Below are 23510 nucleotides of genomic sequence, written 5' to 3'. Positions count from 1 at the left end.
TTCCCGATGCATTCACCATTGTCTACCCAAGACCAATCCAGTCTACTCGCGCTTTTTTACATAATATTTAATATTTTGTATGGCACGCGCATATAATCTGTAGGTCATTATTTCGGCAAAAATACCGTTCCACTGTCAGAGAAGCTCAAATGTCTTAAACTTTCGACGTAAAAAAAAATACTTTCTTCATGCCGACAACAACCAAAAACTATACAATTCAAGTTCATGTAAACTCTAATCGGCTCGTTAAATTTCATAAAATTTAAGGAACCGTTGCGACCTGTTTAGAATTCCATGTACAAAAATTGAACAAAAAAAAAGAGGTCACTTCTAAGCCATCCTTGTCCTAAAAGAAAAAAGGAATGAAAATTTAAAAATGAAGTTATAGTCCCATTTTTTTAGATTATAAAAAGGTAAACATCGTTTCTCTATCCTAAATAGAACCAAAGTTATCGACACTTTTGTCAGATAGGTTCCGATTTTGAGACCATAACCCTTACAGCAATATAATCCTCAAATGAGATTGTTCATCAATTTCTCTCTGATCTGGTCCTTAGCTCCTATAATTTCACCCTTATTTCAACCCTGTTCATTCAGGTAATAAAGGTGATAACAATAGATCCTCGCCTAATCATAGTCGGCCAATGTCACATTAATCAATCAATCATTCCTTCAGTCAGACAACCGACACGCATAAAAAATCCCAAGAGTCATCACCACCCACCCAAAAAATGTCCGAAGAAAACAAAAATTTCTGTGTGAAATGCGACGAAACGTTAAAAGAAGACGCCACCGAAAAAACCCTGAAATGTAACTCGGACTCGTGCAATAAGGGGATGCACTACACCTGCAGCTCGTACAAGACGAGCGAGTTGCAGTTCCTCGAGAACAACAAGGACAACGTCAAGTGGTTCTGCGGAGGATGCAAGAACGCGTGCGAGCGGGTTGGCCAGTAGCGAAAGAAACACACTCGAGATAATGCAGTTCTGATAATTTTTTTAAATTTTATTTTATTACCAATGTCAATCTATTATTGTTCACTTTGTATTAATTATATTTTGATTTTTCAATAAATAATTTGTTACTATTGGCATATTTCATTTTTTTGACAAGCAAAATTATGGTAATATACTAGGCACTTTTCACGAAGTTTCACCTATGGTACTTAGCCATTAAATGATTCCTACGTTAACCAATTTATTACCTATCCACTTTAGGTATAATATTAGAGTGTTATTAGTGTATTATTATTATATTATATTACAGTGATCTTCTTAACGTTTGTTTTTAATTTTTTTGAGGGTTATATTTCGTCAATTAGTCAACGAACCAACCAGAATAACAAAAATTTTAGAAATAACTTCAAGAAAGATAATTCTATAGCATGTAGCTTTAAAATAGAGAGTTCAGTGGGAAAAGCTGTACTGTTCTGTCGATACACTCTAATATTCTGTTAAAGCAGTAGTTTGGGTTTTCTTAATGTTAAGATTTGAGAATAAATAAATTTTAATTTTAAAATTTTCTGAATGGCTTACTTATCATATATGTTTCAGAAAAAGCTTACTATTCCTTCTGATACCAACGTCACGTCGATTTTCTATATTCCTATTTTGCAGTTTAAGATAAAATTATTCTCTTGATCATTAACAACCTCCTTACTATGCGTTAATAACAACTTAAGAGATGTATGCTATTTAAAGTAGTTATGGGAAGAGAGCTTCACCTTCAATGGGACTTAAAGTATAGCTGCCAATCAGAAAATTAAACAAAAACATATAAAAAACTAACTGTACATCATTTTTAGCATTTCTTTTTATTACAGGGTTTTGAAGCCCATACTTCGACACAGATAAATTAATACTTATTTGAAATAATATTTTATATATTCCAGGCATTTCAAGCACTTTTTTGAAGCTGCTCCTTCCATGTAACAAGGAAGAAAACAAACTCAAAGTCAAAGTCTCCCAAATGTAGCGTCTGAGTTGTGAGACTTTGACTTCGAGTTTATTTTCCTGTTTGTTACGTATTATTGAAGCCACTTTGACTAAATGGATGAGTTTTTTGAACTACTCCTTCAAGACAGATGAAATCAGGACTTTTTTCTTCCAAGTATTTCAAATAATACTTTGTATATGTTCCATAGTTTTGAAATAATTATTTTGTTTTACTTCAGACATTTCAATTTTTTTCTTATTTTATTCCACCTTTTTGAAGCTAATTCTTCTAGATAAATGAAATCAGGACTTAATTCTTCTCAGGTATTTCAAATAATATTTCATATATTTCAAAATATTTATTTTATTTTACTCCAGGCATTTGTATCATGCTCAAGTATCTCTTTATTTTTATTCCAGGATTTTTAAGCCAATCCTTCACAGACGGATAAAATCTTGAGTTAATTATTCCAGGCTTTTCAAATAATTATTTAATTTTACTTCGGGCGTCTAAAATATCTTTTAATGTTATTTTAGGATCGTAAAGTGATTTCTTCCATATAATTCCATCTATGGCATTTGCTTTCAAGTATTTTAAATAATATTTCATATGGCGGTAACTTATTACAGTCTGGCAACGGTGCAATTTTACAAACAGGCAAAACAATATTTATAATATTACACTCTAGTAGCTTTAATAGTTGAAGCTAATCAAAGGTGCCACTTTGCCAAACTGTACAAATTTTCTTGAAATTTGTTACCTATGATTTTTGGCATAATTTATCTGGGTTAGATAGAATCCTCGTTCAACATTTCTACACTATAATATTTTAAATATGAAGGAGATTTGCTCAAAAAATATGACACTCTAAAGCTTTTAATGGTCAAAGCCTGTAATTGAAAATTTTTAATATACAGGCAAGACGTTGCCATATTGTGTAATTTTTCTTTAAATTTATGGCCTTTAAGCTTCATAAATAATTAATCTTAGGAATATCTAAGATTTTTTAGAGTCAGTAGTAAAGTCAATAGTAAAAACTCGTTGACATACAAACAGCGCCGTTGCGTGAATTTTCTTAATATTTATTAAGTAGGATTTTGGTATGAAATATACCTAAGGAAGATTAAATCCTCGTTTAACATTTTTACGCTCATTTAGAACAAAAAAATAATAATATTAAAAAAATAAAACACGATACTCAGGGGCATTTAATAATTAAAGCTGATTAATTTTTAAGCTCTACATTGCCAAAATCTATATATTTTCCTTAAATTTAATTCTTATTTTTTGGGATCACATATGCTTAAGGTAGAGGTATTTAAATAACTAGTATACAAATAAAAACGGAACTTTTAGGACAAAAAAGAAAAAGAAAACTTTTTTCAGTAAGAATTTTGAACCCCAAGTGAATGCACTCAATTCGGACTTACGGGATGTAAAGCTACATTTTTTGAAAATATGGTCTAATAGCAATTATAAGTAAAATGCTGTGTATCTATGATCTCGACATCTTAGCTCACGGTTGTGAATAGACGTACGAAATACCAATTTTTTCCTTAGATATGTGGGGCTATTAAACATCAAATACGACTTAAGGAAATTATACCCTAAAAATGTACTGGGTTGATAATATTTCCCCATATACACAGGGTGTAAATAAATAGATGCGAAAAAATTCAGGGGCTGATTCTTGGGTAAATTTTAAGAAAAAAACTTTATATGAACGTACGTTCTAAAAGTCCTAATGATTGAAGAAAAATATATGTTTTTTTACTATACCTGTGTATAGTAGATATTTTTGAAATTTTTGGTATGCATTTTCTATGGATCAAAAGGCATTCTCTGAGGCTCACTATTTTTTTAAAATTTGTATCAGTGTCCATTGTATCCATTGATGACTTGAGAAATCGAATCATTAATTCATGTGCCGTAATTCAAAACTCTCCCGGAATATTTTATCAGATTCGTCGACAAATGCGGCAACATGTAGACTTGCATAATAACAAAGGATGGTCAATTTCGATTTTTTTTTATAATTATTTAATTTATTTTTCTTTCATTTGGTTTAATCTATTTAACATTAATATTAAACACGTAATACATTTAGATAGATAGATTTAATTTCTTTAATCGAATACGCAACCTCGGACAAAAGAAAGTCAGTAGATCGAATTTTCTCAAAAATAAATGAGAACGACAAAAACAAAAAAAAAATAAAAAAAAGTGTCGTCTTACACGAACGTCACTGGTACAAATAAAAAAAAAATAGTGAGCCTCAAAAAATGATGTAGAAAATTATTTCAAACTTATAACGTTGATGAAACAGGCCTGCAACTTAATAATCGACCTGGCCATGTTTTAGCCGAAAAAGGAGCAAAGGATGTTGTTACAGTAACATCGGGGGAAAAGGGTGAGACAATCTCGTGCATCGCATGCTGTAATGCGGAGGGTGTTTTTCTGCCACCAGTCTGCATATTTAAAGGCAAGAATTTGAAGAGTGAGTGGACCGATTCAATGCCGCCTGGCTCACATATTGTCATCTCTCAAAAATGAGCCTATGATACTGCTAAAATTTTTTTGGATTGGCTCAAAAACCACTTCTTGCCTCGTAAAGGTGAAGACATTACTAATTCTTGATGGGCATGCATCTCATTGTTCCTGTGTTGAACTTCTAGAAACAGCTGAGGCAAATAATGTCGTTTTGTTGTGCCTACCACCGCATACCACTCATTATTTGCAAGAGGTTTTTTTAAGTCTTTGAAGTCATTCTACTATCAAGCTTGTAGAGAATGGATGCACAGTCACCCGGAAAGGAAATTAGGGCGTCTTCAATTTGGTGAAGTTCTAATGAAAAGCTTGGGAAAGTCAGCGACCGCTAGAAATGCAATGTCCGGCTTCAGAGCCACTGGCATATTTCCATTTAACCCCGATTCCATACCGGATTATGCATACACAGTTTCTGATCGAATAATAAACAGCGAAACCACAGGACGCCAGGAAACACTCACACAAGTAACAAACAGTCAACATTCCATTTCTCAAGAAAATAAGGCGGAAGAAACACAAGAAGTTAGACGCCCAATCAATATGATGAATGATGCGGTGCCATCCTGTAGCCGTGCTGACACATCAGAACCTCCTTGATATACAACTCCAGTGGAAGGAACAACTCTTCCAGATTTGACACCTGGGAAACTTCTTGATCAGATCAGAAAAGAAAATTCGAGGAAAGACGAATGTTCAAAAAAGAAAACGCTCACCTTCACCTAGCTCTGATGATGAGGAGGACATAGAAATTCAGTATGAAGAGGAAAGCGATACCCTTTCCGAAGTGGATGATACGGAATGTACGGGATGCGGAGAAAGCTACAACAACACCTGAAAAAAGGAAGATTGGTTGCCAAATGGTTGAAGATATGCCAAAAGTGGTTTCATGAAAATTGCTCTCATTATATAAATACTTGCCAAAATTGTGGCCAATCTGCGTTTCAAAAGAAGCAAAATACTTGCTAATGACAATTTTTTTTATTAATCGTATGAACAATGTTTTAATTTCAGATGTTTTCCATTTTATTTTCTTTTTTGAACGGTGGCCGTCTCTCCCTCACTGTATTGGCCAATACAGTGTCCCCATCAAACAGGGACAGATGGCCACATGTAGCTTTTTTCTATACTAATAATAATAAAAAAAAAAGTATTTTGATCGTATTTATTTATCTACCTGTTAGGATGATAAATAGGCTATGATAAAAAAAATAATCGTAAGACGTATTCCTTACCAAAAATTCACAGGCGCCTACCATTGAAAACGGTGACCATCTCACCCGACTTTACCCTATAGTTATTTTCTTAAAATTTACCCAAGAATCAACCCCTGAATTTTTTCGCATCAATTTATTTACACCCTGTATATGAAATCTGTGTTGACTTTCTTGTACTTACTTATATTTTCAATAAATCAATTAATAGTGAAGTTTGCCTAAACGTTCTTAAACGACATGTTATTACTCCTATTTTAAAAACGGTTATTAAAAGCTGAGTTAAAAAAAATAAACCAATAAGTATCTTAAAATCTGTTAACAGATACCATCGGTAAAACCGGTCACCATCTGACCAAAATGAAAATCAACCTGATAAAAGTCAACATATTGCACTAAAATGGGGGGGAAATAAATGCACAATTTGCACTACATACTAGCAATTTAAAGCCACCATAAAACGTCGATATTATTAAGAGTAACTCAAGACAGTATAAAAATTAGTTTTATTATTCTAGGCAGTCAAATTTCACAAATATTTCAAAACAGTTGAGCTATCTTGAATCGCGTTTTTACCCTCAGAAACTCTCTCTTTTCAGCTTTGATGCACGCAGTGGTTTTTGGTAACGTCACGGCGATCATTCAAAGAATGTACTCCAGGAGATCGCTCTACCACACAAAATGGCGGGACCTCAAGGACTTTTTCACGTTACATCAGATCCCTAAGGAACTGAAGAATCGGATGCAGGATTACTTTCAGACCATGTGGTCCTTGAACCACGGAATTGACATACATGAAGTAAGTATTTTTCTTTATGTAGGGCAGTCATAATCAGCTCTTTTAATCATTAGTTTCTAAAGGAAAGTCTCTACCGTTTGACCCTAGTTTTCTTTTTTGTTTTAAGTGCCAAAAGAAGGTTTCACTTCATTACATTTGGGTCTGGAAATTGATAGTAGTTTGACCCAGTGCATACGAGAATTATAATTTCATGACAATCGTTCAGGGTCTAAGATAAGATATAATGTCAAAAAATTGAAAAACTCATAGAATTTTATACTGCATTTCATCTCTCTATTAGTCCTTAAATTTTCTTGCAATTGAATTTTTCTAACGTAGTTTGTAACACTGCATACGACATCATAACGATCCTCCATGATATGTTTTGTTATTTTTCTAACGTATCCAGACAAATTACAGTCGATCGTCCATGATTTCTGGATCTGAGATAGACATTAATGTTCATTTAGTGACCAAAGTCAATTTTTTCAACTTTCAATCGCATTTTAACTCCTGTGTCATTCTGGATCGTATCGAAATGTAACTTTTCTTACGTATTTAGATAAATTACAGACGGGAGAGAATATGTCATAGCGATCCTCTATGTTTTCTGTTTCTAGGTGTAAGATGGGATTTCATCTCAAAAACTGGGAAAAAAATCATGATTTTTCTTGTTCCTTGGCCTCTACTCCATCTAATTTCTCAATAACTGACTGAATCATCTTGAAACCATATTTTTCTTATGTAGTTTGACCCACTGCATAATTTAATTACCACGACTAGTCCATAAAAAACCCTACATTTACATTTCCCAACTAATCCTGAACCTGCCTGCAACGTTAAACGACATTTCAATCTAAATTTTCATCACTCCACAGTTGTTTAAACTTTTCTGGAAATTTTCCATACTCGAAAAGTGTTCCTTCGTATTGTTCGTTGAAATGTTCCCATTTGGGAATAGAGTCGTTCGTAATATGAAAGCTTACTTGCCATATATATATGAGACGCGTCCCAAAGTATAAAACCTTAATCTGGGATTTGATATGGCGGGGATTAACGTGTGTATAACGGAAGTTTTTTTTTTCTTTTTAGACCCTAAAAGAGTTTCCGGAAGAGTTACGCGGTGACGTTTCGATGCACCTGCACCGGGAAATCTTGCAATTGCCGATTTTCGAGGCGGCCTCTCAGGGCTGCTTGAAACTGCTTTCGTTGCATATTAGGGCGAACTTTTGCGCCCCCGGTGAATATTTGATTCATAAAGGGGATGCCTTGGGCTCGATTTATTACATTTGTAACGGATCTATGGAGGTGGTGCAGGATACCATGGTAGTCGCCATATTAGGTAAGTGAATTTCATATTAGACGTTAAAGGAGTTTTTGACGCCCTGTATAGCTTGGTTTGTATCAAATTATTTGTGTTTTTTCTATCAATTAGAGCAGTTTGAAGTATTTTTGATGCACGTGCTAATTTTGACAGTGCTGCTAGTCATAGAGCCAAGGTTATGCATTTTTTTCGTTTAAAAAGTATGGATTTTCAAGCACAGGTTCTTATGGGCTTTTAATTAATTTATTTTTTCTAGGCTTTCCCATGGAAAATGGAGAATTATATTATAAGACTTATTTCATTACTACTTTGTTTTAAGTACATGGCAAAAAAAATATTTGGTTTGGACAATTTTTTGAAAAATGTTTAATTTTCTGCAGATTTTGGCCAAAAAACCGAAGCAAGCGAATAGTCTCTTTTTGGTTAATTTTTTGAAAAATATTTTGAAAATAGCATCTATTACAAAAATAAAATAAATGAAATTGCCCATACATTTTTGGAAAATGGCATTTTGATTAGAGGCCTCTCACGATTTCCCTTCACCCTTTCAATTTTTTTACATATGGTTTTTCATGATTTTCTCTCACTGTATGAAATTATATTAAAAATTAATTTAGCTTTTGGAAATATTAAGGCATTGCTCTGAATATTTCCAATACCTTTTTTTAAGCTTATTTTAGCCGTGGACTAACATATTTTTTACAACAAAATAAAAACCCACAATCGGGTTAAAAAACAAAACAATGCCAATAATTCCTCTCCGGTTAATTTTTTCGAAAATTCTATAAAATACTTTTCTCTTTAGAATTAAATAGACTATCGAAGATAAAAATTTAAAAAATTAAATATCCCATACATTTCTCAAAAAACGCCTATTTTCCTTAAAAGGTTTCTCACGATTTTCTCCCACTGTATGGAAAATAAGGTTTTTTAAAGTTTGTTACAGAAAAAAAAATTAAATTTTTGCTTGGGCATTTTTTTTGCCTTAATTTTTTGTGTCTTGTCTATTTAAAAATTTCAAAAATTATTTTTCTTAAAAATTATGTATATTTAAAAATTTCCGTTTAATTGTAGCCGAAAAAAAAATGAAAAATAACAATAAGTCCTTTCTTGTTAATTTTTTGAAAAATTCGCCAAAATACTTTTAAATTTGTATTAAAAAGCACTAAAAAAAATTGCTTCAATTGCCTGGAAGATTTGAAAAAAAATGATCTAAATTGCCTAGAAAAGGCATAACCACAACTGCTTGAAAATAATAAAATGGCATCAATTTCCTGGATATTTTCAAAAATTTCACCATTAGTGCTTGGAAAATATGTAAACTGACCTTAATCTTTGACAGAGACAAGGCATAACTTTAACCACTTGAAAATAAATAGAAACGAATTCAACTGCCTGGAAAAAACACGAGAAATTAACTTCACTGCTTGTTAAAAGAGAAAAATGGCATTAATTGCCTAAAACGTTTGATAATTCGGACCATAATTGCTTGGAAAATAAGAAAAGTGGCCTCAATTGCCTAGAAAATATTGAAAATGCCTTTAAGTCATTGGAAGAGACAAGGCATGACTTCAACCGCTTCAAAATAATAAGAAATTAATTAAAGAAAACATAAGAGATAAATGAACAACTGCCGGGAAGAAACAAGAAATTTAGTCGTTAGTTTAGCCTTTTAGTTGCCTGGAAAATATTGGAAATAGAACCTGGTTTGCCTGGACGAAACGAGAAATCACTTCAGTTGCTCTAAAAATATGAGCAATATGCTCTCAATTGCCTGCAATGTAAAAAATGACTTTTACTCTTTGGAAGAAACGAGACGTTGCTTCAAGTCTTTTGAAAATACGAAAAGTGGCTTTAATTGCCTGTAAAAAAGATAAAATTATCCTCATTGCCTGGTAGAACTGCTTGCTTGCAAAATACGAAATATCTCCCCTAATTGCCTGGAAGAAAAATTTTTTTCTTTAATTTATACCTCTTAATGTCTTATAAAATAGCAAACACCAAAAAATACCAATAGCTCCTTACCCGTCAATTTTTTGAAAAAAGCCCTAGAATAAAAAACACTAAAAATAAATTTTTAATAATTATAATTATAATATAATTTAAATTTATAAACATTTTCGTTTAAATGGAGCCAAAAAAAAACGAAAAATGACAATAACTCCTTTCTTGTTAATTTTTTGAAAAATTCGCCAAAATACTTTTCAATTTGTATTAAAAAGCAATAAAAAAATTGCTTCAATTACCTGGAAGATTTGAAAAATATGACCTTAATTGCCTAAAAAAGGCATGACCTCAACTGCTTGAAAATAATAAAATGACATCAATTTCCTGGATATTTTCAAAAATTTCACCGTAATTGCTTGGAAAATAAGAAAACTGACCGTAATCGCCTAGGAAATATTGAAAACGACTTTAGAACTCTTTGACAGAGACAAGGCATAACTTTAACCACTTGAAAATAATGAGAAACGAATTCAACTGCCTGGAAAAAATAAGAAATTAACTTCACCGCTTGTTAGAAGAGAAAAATAGCATTAATTGCCTAGAAAGTTGGAAAACTCTAACCCCAATTGCTTCGAAAATAAGAAAATTGGCCTCAATTGCCTAGAAAATATTGAAAATGCCTTTAAGTCTTTGGAAGAGACAAGACACTCCAACTGCTTCAAAATAATAAGAAATTAATTAAAGAAAACATAAGAGATAAATGAACAACTAACTGCCTGGAAGAAACAAGAAATTTAGTCGCTAGTTTAGCCTTTTAGTTGCCTGGAAAATATTGGAAATAGAACCTGAATTGCCTGGATAAAACGAGAAATCACTTCAGTTGCTCCAATAATATGAGCAATATGTTCTCAATTGCCTACAATGTAAAAAATTACTTTTACTCATTGGAAGAAACGAGACGTTGCTTCAAGCCTTTTGAAAATATGAAAAGTGGCTTCAATTGCCTGTAAAAAAGATGAAATTGTCCTCATTGCCTGGTAGAACTGCTTGCTTGCAAAATACAAAATATCTCCCCCAATTGCCTGGAAGAAGAATTTTTGTCTTTAATTTATACCTCTTAATGCCTTGTAAAATAGCAAACACCAAAAAATACTAATAGCTCCTTACCCGTCATTTTTTTGAAAAAAGCCCTAGAATAAAAAACACTATCCATTATAAAAATAAAAAAAAATTCAAATCTCCCTAAATTTCTAGAAAATTGCTTATATTGGCTAAGACGCTTTTTACGGTTTTCTCCCACTGTACCTAAAATTTAATAAGAATTAATTTATCTGGGGATTATTCTTAATATTTCCAACAAGTTTTATTAAGCAATCATTTTAGCATTGCAGAAAGCAAAAAATGCCAGTAACTCCTTTACGATTAATTTTTTTTTTAACTCTAAAAAATACTTTTCTCTTTACACACGAACAGACTATCGTTAACAGTAATAAAAAAAAATTAATTTTCCATACATTTCCAGAAAAACGTCTATATTCTTACAGTTTTCTCCCACTTTCTGGAAAATGAAGCCCATTTAATTTTTAGACATAGACCCAATAAAATTTGTGTTTGGAATTGTTTGATCTTAATTTTTTGTTTCTTGTTATTTTAAGCATTTCAAAAAATTGTTAAAAAAATAGAGAATTTTTAAAAATTTCCGTTTTGTTTTGGCGGAAGAACCAATAAATTTCTATACCTCCTTTCCTCTTCATTTTTTGAAAAAATCCCTAAAATACTTTTCGCTTTATAATAAGAGACTCTATCGATTACAAAAATAAAAAAAATTAATTCTTCATACCTTTTCGAAAAAATTGCCTGTTTCTGGTACGGCGTTTTTCACGATTTTCTCCTACTGTATCAAAAATATTATAAAAATTATTTTTTCTAAATTCTACTGTTAATATTTCCAACAACTTTTATTAAAATCATTTTAGCCAAAGACCGACATATTTTTTGCAAAAAATAAAATTCCACATTTGGGTCAAAAAAAGGCCAATAACTCCTTTTCCGTTCATTTTTTGAAAAACTCTATCTCTTCTCTTTATAATTAAAGAGAAAGAAAAACGCCTATTTTGCTTAATAGGTTTCTCACGATTTTCTCCCACTGTATGAGACATGCATAAAGCTTTTTCAATTTTGTTACAGAAAAAAAATTAAATTATCGTTTGAGAATTTTTTTTGTCTTAATTTTTTGTACCTTGACTATTAAAAAATTCCAAAAATTGTTTAAAAAATGAAGAATTTTCTAAAACTTGCGTTTTATTCTGATAAGCAATAGATTTTCCGTAAAAATTAACAAAAAAAAAACGATCCAAATGAAATTGTCAACCCTCTTAATCACCCAATAATGTTAATTAAGCCTTTAAAAAAGCCCGTCTTTCCCTTTATTAATCCCTTGCCGTTACGCAAAACGTGTTTGTGACAATTTAACAAAAAAGAAACCCCGGGACGTAATTAACCGTTTTTGTTTCAGATTTCGCCTTTTTTACTTAAAAAAATAAAGGACGTTCACGTGAACGGCCTTTATAAATCCAACAACTTCAGAACAACGTCTATATATCTCAACTTTTTGTTTGTTTTATAAGAATTTAAATAAACACTTATTTATAGGTAAAGGTGACTTAGTGGGCTCAGATATAAGTACCCACCTGCAGCACCACCAATCCAACGGTACCACCGACGGTGGAGGAAACCGCGGAGGGGGCAACATCGATATCGTCATAAAATCCAACAGTGACGTCAGAGCTCTTACCTATTGCGACCTAAAGTGCATAAACATACAAGGGCTGGTGGATGTTTTAAGGTAAGCCAATCACTTAGCAATTCAAGGCATTTACTAAGGTAATTTTCAGACTTTACCCGGAATATCAGCAACAGTTTGCCAACGACATACAGCACGACCTCACTTTTAACGTAAGAGAGGGTTACGAGGCAGAGGTAAGTTCAAAGTTAAAAAGAACCTCCTGGTATGACAATAATGCTAAAATTGAACTTACAGCAAGAATCTGAAGGTAATGGAGTACCCTCACTCACCCTCCCGAGTATAAGTGAAGACGACGAGAACCTACAGGAAGGTGAAGAATCCCCGGGATCACCAAACAAATCACCGTTACACCAAATTGCTACGACAACAACGACAACAACAACAGCAACTAGCAGTCCGAGGCACACCAAGTTCAATCTAAGGTAATTCGGTGCACTCTTGACATAAGTCCGGATAAATTAAACTGGATTTAGGTTGCAAGAGATCCAGGAAAGTCCTCGAAGGACACGCCTCGGGGGCGTGGCCACTAATCACTTGGCGATGTTGCGGGAAAGGGTGGAGAGGCAACGGAGTGTCATAATGCCCACCCCGAAATTTAGTTCTTATGAGGAATTGGTGCCGAAGGTGGAGAGTGAAGTTGTCCAACCCAATAGCGAGCGGTTGGACAGTCAGATATCGTCGTTGCATCAGGATGTGGCTGCTTTAAGTGTTGAGGTGAGTATAGGCAGGTTTGACGATTGGTTTGGCTTAACCCAGAAACACGTTTTTACCTTCTGTATTAATGTGAAAATATTCCAAGTGGTTCCCAAGTTATTCGCAAGAATAGCGAAAGAATTTATTAAGAGAATTAGCAAAAAAAGTGGCCCAACAAAAATTCTTCTTACAACCCGAATTCTTAACGCAGAATCGTGTTTCTACCCTTAAATGCATCCTCAGGAAAGTAAAAAAATTACGAAAATATTCCAAGTGAGTTTCAAGCTATAAATAAAAGTGAATAAAAATTTTAAAGTTGCAATATGTGTTTCAAAAACCTCAATTTTGGTGGTCCTTGAACCCTAGATGACAATATTGCCTATAACTGAAAAAGTAATTGAGGTACAAGAAAGATTGGTATATGAAATTATTAGGTAAAAAATGCATTTTTATTGTCTAAAATCTTTTTAACGATATTTGAATTATTTAATAAGAATATTCATAAAAATATTAAAAATTGACTTATAAATTAGCAAGAAAAAAAGCCCTAACAAAAAATCTTCTTACAAATCAAATTATTAACCCAAAGTCGCGTTTCTACCCTCAAAATAATATTCAGGAACCCCTTAATATTAATATGAAAAATTATGGACTTATTCAAGGTGGTTTCCAAGTTATGCCCAAAAATGTCCGATAATGAATACAAATTGCAATATGTTTCAAAATCCCCTATTTTGATGGTCTCAAAACGCCTGTAATTCAAAAACTAGGCAACAAAAATTGAAAATTTGTTTCAGGCATTCCTTAGACTATTTGATTAGACACGTACTTCTGCGTTTTTTAAAAAATATACAGAGTGTTGAGTAAAAAAAAATATTTTTTTTGCAATTAGACAAAATGTCCCTGAATCAAAAATTAGCCATAATAAGATTTTGAAAATTTGTATGCAAGTTCTCTGGATAATTTCGCTGCATGCATGTGTTAGCTTTTTTCAAAAAAATGCCCAGGATATTAACGAGTTTTTTTTTGAAAAATGTGTATTTTTTTAAAAAAGACCAAATGTCCATAACTCAAAAATTAGCCAAAATATAAGTTTGAAAATTTGTATACGCATTACTTTGACGAGACTATTTGTCTAGACTATTTTTGCCTTTTTAAAAAAATATACAGAGTGAGTAAACAAAATATAATATGTTTTTTCTTTAAATTGGACAAAAAGCCCATAACTCAAAAACTAGCTAAAATAAAATTTTGAAAATTTGTGTATAAGTTCTTTCGACCATTTCATTGGACACATATTTTAGCGTTTTTCAAAAAATTAAGCAGAGCCTTCAAAAAAAAAAAAATTTTTGAAAAAAAAAACGTAATTTTGGACAAAATCCCATAACTCAAAAATAAGCCAAAATATATTTTTTTTTATTTGTACACGCATTTCTCAAACTACTTGACCAGACACCTATTTCAGCGTTTCCCAAAAAATATACAGGGTGTTAAGTGAAAAAATATTTAATTTTTTTTCCTTTTTAATTGAACCAAATGCCAATAACTCAAAAAATTCTTATAATAAAATTTTGAGAATTTGTATAGAAATTCCCTGGACGATTTTACTAAATACACAATTCAACTTTTTTTCAGAAATGGACAGAATGTTCACAAAAAAATATTTTTTCAAAAATATATTTTTTTTAAATTAGACAAAATGCTTATAATTTAAAAGTTTGCCAAAATATAATTTTGAAAATTTGTATACGAATTTCCAGGACAATTTCACTGGGTAAATATTACAGCGTTTTCAAAAAACATGTAGAGAGTCTTGAGGAAATAAATTATTTAAAAAAATATTTTTTTTTAATGTGGCAAAAAAAAGACAATTTTAACTTCAATTTTTTTACCTTTTTCACTAACTTTTCAATTTTAAGTTTACAATTTTATCTTTACCATTTTATATATATAATTTTAAACTTTTTTATTAAAAAACCTTACTAGTTTTAATCTAGTTTAGTTTTATCACTAAAATATAATCTTACGTGCTCTTCAAAGTTCATGTATTTTTTCCTTGCAATGTTATATAAATATTTTATAATTTATATATTTTATAATCTTCTTTAATACCACTTATTGTATGTAGCTATTAAGATGCTAAATAAACGATATTTATATTATTATTATTATTAATAAAATGCTCATAACGATATACATACATAATTTGAATACGAATTTTCTGGACAATTTTACTGGACACATACTTATTTCAGCGTTTTTTCAAAAAATGCACAGGATGTCAAGCAAAGAAAATATTTTTGAAAAAATGGTTTATTTTTGTTAAACAAAAAAAATGGACAAAATGCCCATAACTCAACAAGTGGCCAAAATAAAATTTTTAAAATTTGTATACAAATTAACTTTTTCAGAAAATGCTTGAAGAGCCTTTGGGGGTCTACAAAAATCAATAATTACAAAAGACTAACTACTAGCACTCAAGATATTCACTTGCCAATAAGAGACAAAACGTTTTATCTCTTCCAGGCATTCCTGTGAGAGAAATATCAATAGCTCCATTTTAAGTCTTTAGATTTTAATATTTTTTCTTATAAAACCCTTGAAAAGCCCTCGGAGTCCTCACAAATCAATAATTACAAAATATTAACTACTAGTCCTCAAGATATTCACTTGCCAATAAGAGACAAAACATTTTATCACTTCTAGGCATTCCTGTGAGGACAATGTCAATATCTTGATTTCAAGTACATCGATTTTAATAATTTTTTCGGAAAATTCTTAAAAAACCTTTAGAGTCTTCACAAATCAATAATAACAAAATATTAACTACTGGCACTCAAGATATTCACTTGCCAATAAGAGACAAAATATTTTATCCCTCCCAGGCACTCCTGTAAGAAAAACGCCCATTACTCAAAAACTACCCAAAATCAAACTTTGAAAATTTCCATACAAATTCCTTATATCATTTTAAAGGTTCGCAACGCAATTCAGGCGCTCCAAGAAATGGCGACTCCCTCCTCCGGTCACGGTCCCTCTACCAACTACTCCGCACACTCCAACCCGAACATCACCGACCTCCATCATTCCTCCTCAATTCTAGCAAGAAGCAACTCACACCCTCCAGAGATATTCGGTTGGGAGGGAGTGCCTCCCTCCCCAAAACCCTTCTTACCTCCACCGCCGGTATTGAAAGACCAAGAAACCCAAACGAACGGCGAGGAGATCCTGCGCACATTCGTCAAGGAAAATCCGAAATTCATTTTGGAAATTCTCGGTTTGGACTCAGAGAAGGTGCTGAACAGGGTGAATTTGAAAAAGAGTCACAGTAATCCGGATTATACGTGCAAAAACGAGAGGTATAACGAGAAATGTATTTTAAATAGTGCGAAGCACGAGTGTAATATCGTGGTGGATGAGGAGGAGAGCGAGGGTGAGCAAGAAAACACCCCCTTTTTGTGGAATAATAACGCGGGTAGGAGGGTGCAGATATTTGAGACTATTGGGAGGAATAATCAGAGCGTGATAAAGTATAGGAGAAGTATAGATAGCTAAATGGGGTGAGATAAGTCAATTTCTTCTTGTTACATATATTGATTAGTTTAAGCTTCCTTATTTGTACATATCATCAAAAAACAAAACATATTTTTAATACTATTGTAAAAATTTTCTAATGTATGTGTAAAATTGTAAATATACCATAAGCATATCATGTGATCTACAAGGTAGTGCCTCTATTGTGATTCTAATGTCGTCTTTTGAAAGGATATTCGTGAGTCTTCTAGAATAGTTCCTAAGTAGTAGACATATTGTTGTTAACCTTTATTTAAAACTAATTTGCATGTGATATAACTGTGTAAGAATATATATAGTGAACATTATTAGCTTAAATAAGAATCAATTAATATGTAAAGACAACCCTTATAGATGTAATTAAAATACATGCGTACATTCCAAATAAATGTTTAGTTTTTTGTTAAAAATTGTAAATGTAAGGACAATTTTCTCTCCAAGAATATCGCATTAAATTTCATATTTTTTTTTTTAATTTAAGGTAATAGAAACTTTAATATTGACTTCAAAAAGTGTCGAAAATCATTTATATCGTTCTTGTTTTGAATCAATAAAGTCAGCCTTATTTCAATTTGTTGTTTTACTGCTTTATATGTTTCCTATTGATTAAAAAACTAAGAGTTTTAAATATAAATAAAAATAAACAGCTTGCAAGTTACTCAGGTAACGTTTAGGACCTGGACGAATCATTTTAGTGATCCCAAAACCCTTGCAGGGAGTTTAAGTGCCTAAAATAAACCTTTGAGAACTCAAAACCATCTTCCAGGCATTTGAGAGCAATCAGGCTGCTGTACTTCGTAGATAGGATACAAAACTAACCAAAAGTAATTAGGTTTCAATTTCATACACCTTAGTAAAAAATTCCTTGAAAATAAATATACACAATTGAATTAGTGTCTGCTCTGCAAATGATACAAACTAAGGCTGTGTAGTCTGGAAGACGTTTGAAAAATTTGCAATTTTAATAAAAGGATAGGTTTATTACAATACTCTGTAAAGTGGGAAGCAGAACATGTAAGGGTGGTACCAAGATACGTGCTTTTTTTTCCTTACCTTCTTTTCTTAAATGGAAGAACAGATCTACTCTTCCAGGCATTCTGCTCTTTCTGAGTAGCTCTTAAAGGATTTTATTTAAGGAATATATCTCTTTTTTCAGGCATTATGTTCTCCTCCGGGAACTCTTAATTTCTTCTGGACCCCACAGGAATTTTTTACCTACCTCAGAATATCTTAAAGTGCCTGAACTAAGTTTATGAGTAGTCAGGAGACTCTTACAAGTAGTCAAACTGACTGAGAATCCTGGAATAAGTTCATAAATGACCTTTAATTGCTTGGAATAAGTTTATGAGTACTTAAAGATCTCGTACAGGCAGTCAATGTGGTTCAAATTCCTCGAATAGACCCTCATATTATTTTTAGGTACCTGGAAAAGGCTTAAGAATAGTTAGAAGGCACTTCCAGGCAGTCAAAGTAACTCAGATTCTTGAAATAGTTCCATAAATTACTCTTAACTGCCTGGAATAAGTTTCTGAGTACTCAGGAGACTCTTACAAGTAGTCAAACTGGCTGAGAATCCTGGAATAAGTTTATGAGTACTTAAAGGACTCTTATAGATAGTTAACGTGAAAAAAAAAATATACACAATTCGATTAGTGTCTGCCCTGCAAATGATACAAACTAAAGCTGTGTAGTCTGAAAGACGTTTGAAAAATTTGCAATTATAATAAGAGGATAGGTTTATTACAAAACTCCGTAAAGTAGGAAGCAGAATATGTAAGGGTGGTATTGCTTCTTCACCTAACTTCTTTTCTTTAGTGGAAGAACAGACAGATCTACTATTCCAGGCAATCTGCTCTCTCTGAGTAGTCCTTAAAGGATTGTAAGGAATATATCTTTTTTTTCAGGCATTCTGTTCTCCTCCGAGAGCTCTTAGTTTCTTATGGACCCAACAGGAATCCTTTTACCTACCTCAGAATACTTACAAGTGCCTGAACTAAGTTAATGAGTACTCGGGAGACTCTTACAGGTAGTCAAACTAACTGAGAATACTGAAATAAGTTCTTAAAAAACCTTTAATTGCTTGGAATAAGTTTATGTGTACTTAAAGGACTCTTACAGGCAGTCAACGAGGTTCAAATTCCTCGAACAGACCCTCAGATTATGTTTAGGTGTCTGGAAGAGGCTTAAGGATAGTCAGAAGGCACTTTCAGGCAATCAAGTTAACTTAGATTCCTGAAATAGATTCATTAATTACCCTTAAGTGCCTGGGATAAGTTTATGAGTACTCAGAAGAGTTCTAAATATTCAAAGTGACTGAGAATTCTAGAATAAGTTCTTAAATTTCCATTAATTGCTTGGAATAAGTTTATTAGTACTTAAAGGACTCTTACAAGCAGTCAACCTGGTTCAAATTCCTCGAATAGACCTTCAGAAAATGTTTAGGTGCCTGGAAGAGGCTTAGAATAGCTAGAAGGCACTTCCAGGCAATCAAGGTAACTCAGATTCCTGGAATAAATTCATAAATTATCCTTAACTGGCTGAAATATGTTTTTAAGTACCCAAGAGACCCTTACAAGTAGTGAAAGTGACCAAGAATCCTGGAATAATTTCATAAATGACCTTTAATTGCTCGGAATAAGTCTATGAGTACTTAATGGACTCTTACAGGCAGTCAACCTGGTTCAAATTCCTCGGACAGACCCTCAGATTAAGTTTAGGTGCCTGAAAGAGGCTTAAGAATAATTAGAAGGCACTTCCAGGCAGTCAAAGTAACTCAGATTCCTCGAATAGATAAATAAATTACTCTTAAGTGCCTGGGATAAGTTTATGCGTACTCAGAAGACTCTTACAAGTAGTCAAACTGATTGAGAATCCTGGAATAAGTTCATAAATGACCTTTAATTGCTTGGAATAAGTCTATGAGTACTTAAAGTGCTCTTACAGGTAGTCAACAAGGTTCAAATTCCTCGAATAAACCCTCAGATTATGTTTAGGTGTCTGGAAGAGGCTTAAGGATAGTTAGAAGGCACTTCCAGGCAATCAAGGTAACTCAGATTCCTGAAATAGATTCATAAATTACTCTTAAGTGCCTGGGATAAGTTTATGAGTACTTAAAGGACTCTTACAGGCAGTCAACCTGGTTCAAAATCCTCAAATAGACCCTCAGATTATGTTTAGGTGCCTGGAAGAGGCTTAAGGATAGTTAGAAGGCACTTCCAGGCAATCAAGATAACTCAGATTCCTGGAATAAATTCATAAATTATTCTTAACTGCCTGAAATATGTTTTTAAGTACTCAGGAGACCCTTACAAGTAGTGAAAGTGACCAAGAATCCTGGAATAAGTTCATAAATGCCCTTTAATTGCTTGGAATAAGTTTATTAGTACTTAAAGGACTCTTACAAGCAGTCAACCTGGTTCAAATTCTTCGAATAGACCCTTAGATTTTGTTTAGGTTTCTGGAAGAGGCTTAAGAATAGTCAGAAGGCACTTCCAGGCAATCAAGTTAACTCAGATTCCTGAAATAGATTCATAAATTACCCTTAAGTGCCTGGGATAAGTTTATGAGTACTTAAAGGACTCTTACAGGCAGTCAACCTGGTTCAAATTCCTCGAATAGACCCTCAGAATATTTTTAGGTGCCTGGAAGAGGCTTAAGAATAGTTAGACGGTACTTCCAGGCAATCAAGGTAACTCAGATTCCTGGAATAGATTCATAAATTATCCTTAACTGCCTGAATTATGTTTATGAGTACTTAGTAGATCCTTACAAGTAGTGAAAGTGACCAAGAATCCTGGAATAAGTTCATAAATGACCTTTAACTGCTTGGAATAAGTTTATGAGTACTTAAAGGAGTCTTACAGGCAGTCAACCTGAATCAAATTCCTCAAATAGACCCAAAAAAATTGCTAAATTTAGGGCATGTATAATAAAAACCAAAATAAAGTGAACCAATTTATTTAAAAATCCAAATAAACTCGATATTTACAAACCGTGGACTATTGAAAAACAACATAAAACAATGTAGAAGGAAATTTCGTTCAAATATCGCATAAAAACAGCGCGTTTACTTTAAAGTTTGTATAACTTGACATTATAAACAAAAATACGCACATCCGAGTACTAAAATCACTGTTAAAATATCTGAAGACTTATTTTAAAAGTTTAACCCCTCTCCCCGAATACAGGCTTTAAAAGCACAAAAATTGACTTCATTAAAGGTTGTAATTTCACTAATAAACATATATAAATTAAGACATAACCAACTAAGATCACAGCTGAACTAATTTATAGTTCGTCCCGCAAGAGGGTGTACCGGTTCTTTGAGGGCGCCAACTTTTTAAAAGTGCTTTCTGGCGGTTTCGTTGGCTGCTCCGTATCACTTTCTGGACCATAATGGAACTCCCTATGCAGTTTACCTAGTAAAAAAGACATTACATATGGCCATAATGGACCAAAAAACTCTTATAAAAATGACAAAATTCAAATTACTACCTTACCTGAATAAAGATCCTGTAGAAATTGCTTCAATTTACCAGGAACATCCATTTCCTCATACTTAGGAAATAGATACATGTGCCTAAAACTGTCGATGGCTATCAATGGCAAATCATCCTCGCTTTTGCCCAAATGGTGCAAGGGATGGGCGAATTTATGACCGTCGGCAGTAAGGAAGTTTATAGATTCTAAAAAAATGGTTTAAAAATAATATGAAAATATTTGGAAAATAAAAAGTACGTTTTTCAGACAACAATTCCCTCTTGACAATATCGTTGAACTTTTTAATACTGTCCTTATCATTTTCTGCATGGAACAAAATCAAAAATGGAAGTCCTTCCTCGGTAAGCTCCTCTGCATTCTCGAAAGTTATTTCTCTTATAAGGGGAACACATTTTTCCTAAGAACAACCGTATGATGTCTATATTAATTGCCTAATTAAAGACTACACTCCTTACTTGTGCCCATATATGCAGCTCATCAAAATTAGCCAAACTTCCAGGATAAGTTTCATCCTGATCAGTAGATCTGTCCTTATCGGGCCTAAAAACGATAATTGGAGTCCCCGGAGGGTGCATTTCACGGGACGCCTCATCAAATCCAACATGAAACTGACAATCATCTTTTAAGTTAGTGGCCACCCTCCTGAACATTTGGTACTCAGGCTGGTCCCTTCGGTCAAAATAACCTTTAAACCATTAAAACTAATATTCCACTCAAATCAATTTATATATAAAGTTACCGATAATGATCCTTTTATTAGACTCAAGTTTATTGAGCTCACTTAAGTGTTTAAACTCATGCACAGGGTCTTCCATTTGTTTTTTGATAAAGTTCGCAAAGGCTTCTGCAGACCTTTGCCCCCTATATTCTTTTTTCATTGGCTGACCATTACGTATAAGTTTTAATGTGGGGTATTTAGTTATGTGGAACCTATAGTAACTCATTTTTTACTTATTAAATTAATTTGATGATGGATAAATTTTACCTTGAAGCTATAGAGCTTTCCCTATCACAATCCACTTTTCCCATAACAACTTTGCCAGCCTCCGGGAACTCTTTGCTGACTTCTACTGCTGCTTCATCAAAAATGGGCATTAACATGCTACTAAATCTACACCAGTCGGCATAGAAGTTTATAAAGACTAGCTCATTAGTTGCTAAAAAGAATATAAATTTGTCTTTATAATATGACTAATTAAGAGGGCAGGGACAATACCTAAAGTGGTATCAAAATTTTTTGATGTAAGTTGTACTGCTTCACTGTTTGTTGGGTTGTAGAACAGCCATGTTACCTAAAAGGCATAGTGATTGCAAATAGGACTAACCACCATAATTGTATAATTTAGGTGTCAAACACTTTAGGTTATAATTAAGGGTAGTGGCTGAATGAAGGGTTAGATACAAATAATGTGGAAAATTAACGAAAATTGTGGAGAACAGAGAGTTGAAACTGTACTTCAGAAAGCAAGTTTAGGCAGTTAGCAGCAATTTTTCCTAGCAATATTCTTACTTACCGCAAAAACTGCAAGAATCTGGGTCTTATAATAAATCAAACCCGTCATATCCAGACGATTAAATTAGTTTAAAAAGAGCTTAATCTAAATAAGTGGTTTAATAGGGATTAACTGTATGAAAAATGGAAAATAAATGGATTTTTGTTGTGTGATGTGTCCAAAAAAAACTTATTTTGTGAAGTGCCCTTGATCCATGATTTTGAAACGTCAACAACGTTGACAAAACGTCAGAGAAACGTCAAAGGTTAAACGTCATTTGTCAAACGTTTTTGGGTGGGGAGCATTTTATGGACTGAAGAGAGGTTGTACAAATGTGTGTGAAGCTAGCGTCTAATCGATATCTAGCGACCAGAATCGAGAACGCAGCATATGTCGGTTGCCAGCGACCTATTTATAGTCCGCGCTCGCTGTTATTTAATCAATATAATGCCCGTATCTCCTAAAATTCCTAAGGGATTTTGATAATTATTTGTCCAGATATTAATAATGATTAGCTAAATCGAATTATGATAGTTCCAAACCTCTAAAAATTGAGTTAAGAAAATACTAGAATTGAGCTAAATCTATTATAGAAAAAAAGAAAAAAGTTTTATCCAAATGCTTTGAGAATTTTGGGAGTTACAGCCTTTTTTTATCTCTCTAACATTTCAATTTTTAACTAATTTTCACAACGAAACCTTAG

At 32.8% G+C, this 23510-nt stretch overlaps 2 protein-coding genes across 4 annotated transcripts in view; one reads left to right on the top strand and one right to left on the bottom strand.

The window, feature by feature from the left end:
* LOC126742503 (potassium voltage-gated channel subfamily H member 8) overlaps positions 1 to 17284 on the top strand; it is a 115902-nt gene extending 98618 nt beyond the window's left edge. For all 3 annotated transcript variants that reach the window (XM_050449150.1, XM_050449149.1, XM_050449151.1), the window contains exons 10-16: positions 6293 to 6492; positions 7564 to 7813; positions 12395 to 12587; positions 12637 to 12721; positions 12783 to 12970; positions 13022 to 13262; positions 16218 to 17284. In XM_050449150.1, the coding sequence (XP_050305107.1) occupies positions 6293 to 6492; positions 7564 to 7813; positions 12395 to 12587; positions 12637 to 12721; positions 12783 to 12970; positions 13022 to 13262; positions 16218 to 16796 (1736 nt within the window). In that variant the 3' untranslated portion in view covers positions 16797 to 17284. The remainder of the gene's footprint in view (positions 1 to 6292; positions 6493 to 7563; positions 7814 to 12394; positions 12588 to 12636; positions 12722 to 12782; positions 12971 to 13021; positions 13263 to 16217) is intronic.
* Positions 17285 to 20755: 3471 nt separating this feature from the next.
* On the bottom strand, positions 20756 to 23056 carry LOC126742507 (endoplasmic reticulum resident protein 44). The gene is made up of 8 exons (XM_050449159.1): positions 22829 to 23056; positions 22531 to 22606; positions 22300 to 22471; positions 22054 to 22244; positions 21770 to 21999; positions 21552 to 21711; positions 21314 to 21499; positions 20756 to 21232 (listed from the first exon to the last, which is right to left on the bottom strand). The coding sequence occupies exons 1-8, from the start codon at positions 22874 to 22876 to the stop codon at positions 21102 to 21104; spliced, it is 1194 nt and encodes a 397-aa protein (XP_050305116.1). The 5' UTR covers positions 22877 to 23056; the 3' UTR covers positions 20756 to 21101.
* Positions 23057 to 23510: the final 454 nt, after the last annotated feature.

The sequence above is a fragment of the Anthonomus grandis genome, chromosome 11 (assembly GCF_022605725.1).
Source record: "Anthonomus grandis grandis chromosome 11, icAntGran1.3, whole genome shotgun sequence".
NCBI classification, from domain to species: domain Eukaryota; kingdom Metazoa; phylum Arthropoda; class Insecta; order Coleoptera; family Curculionidae; genus Anthonomus; species Anthonomus grandis.
Note: the sequence above shows the minus strand (reverse complement) of the source record. Positions and strands in the feature narration are given on the sequence as shown.

Bases quoted from the DNA above. Each gene is read 5' to 3' on its own strand.
- LOC126742507 (XM_050449159.1), bottom strand. From the start codon at position 22,876: ATGACGGGTTTGATTTATTATAAGACCCAGATTCTTGCAGTTTTTGCG. The intron at 22,000-22,053 runs GTAACTTTATAT...AATGGTTTAAAG, and splicing joins TAATAAAAGGATCATTATCG to GTTATTTTGACCGAAGGGAC. The intron at 21,500-21,551 runs GTACTTTTTATT...CCATTTTTTTAG, and splicing joins GGAATTGTTGTCTGAAAAAC to AATCTATAAACTTCCTTACT.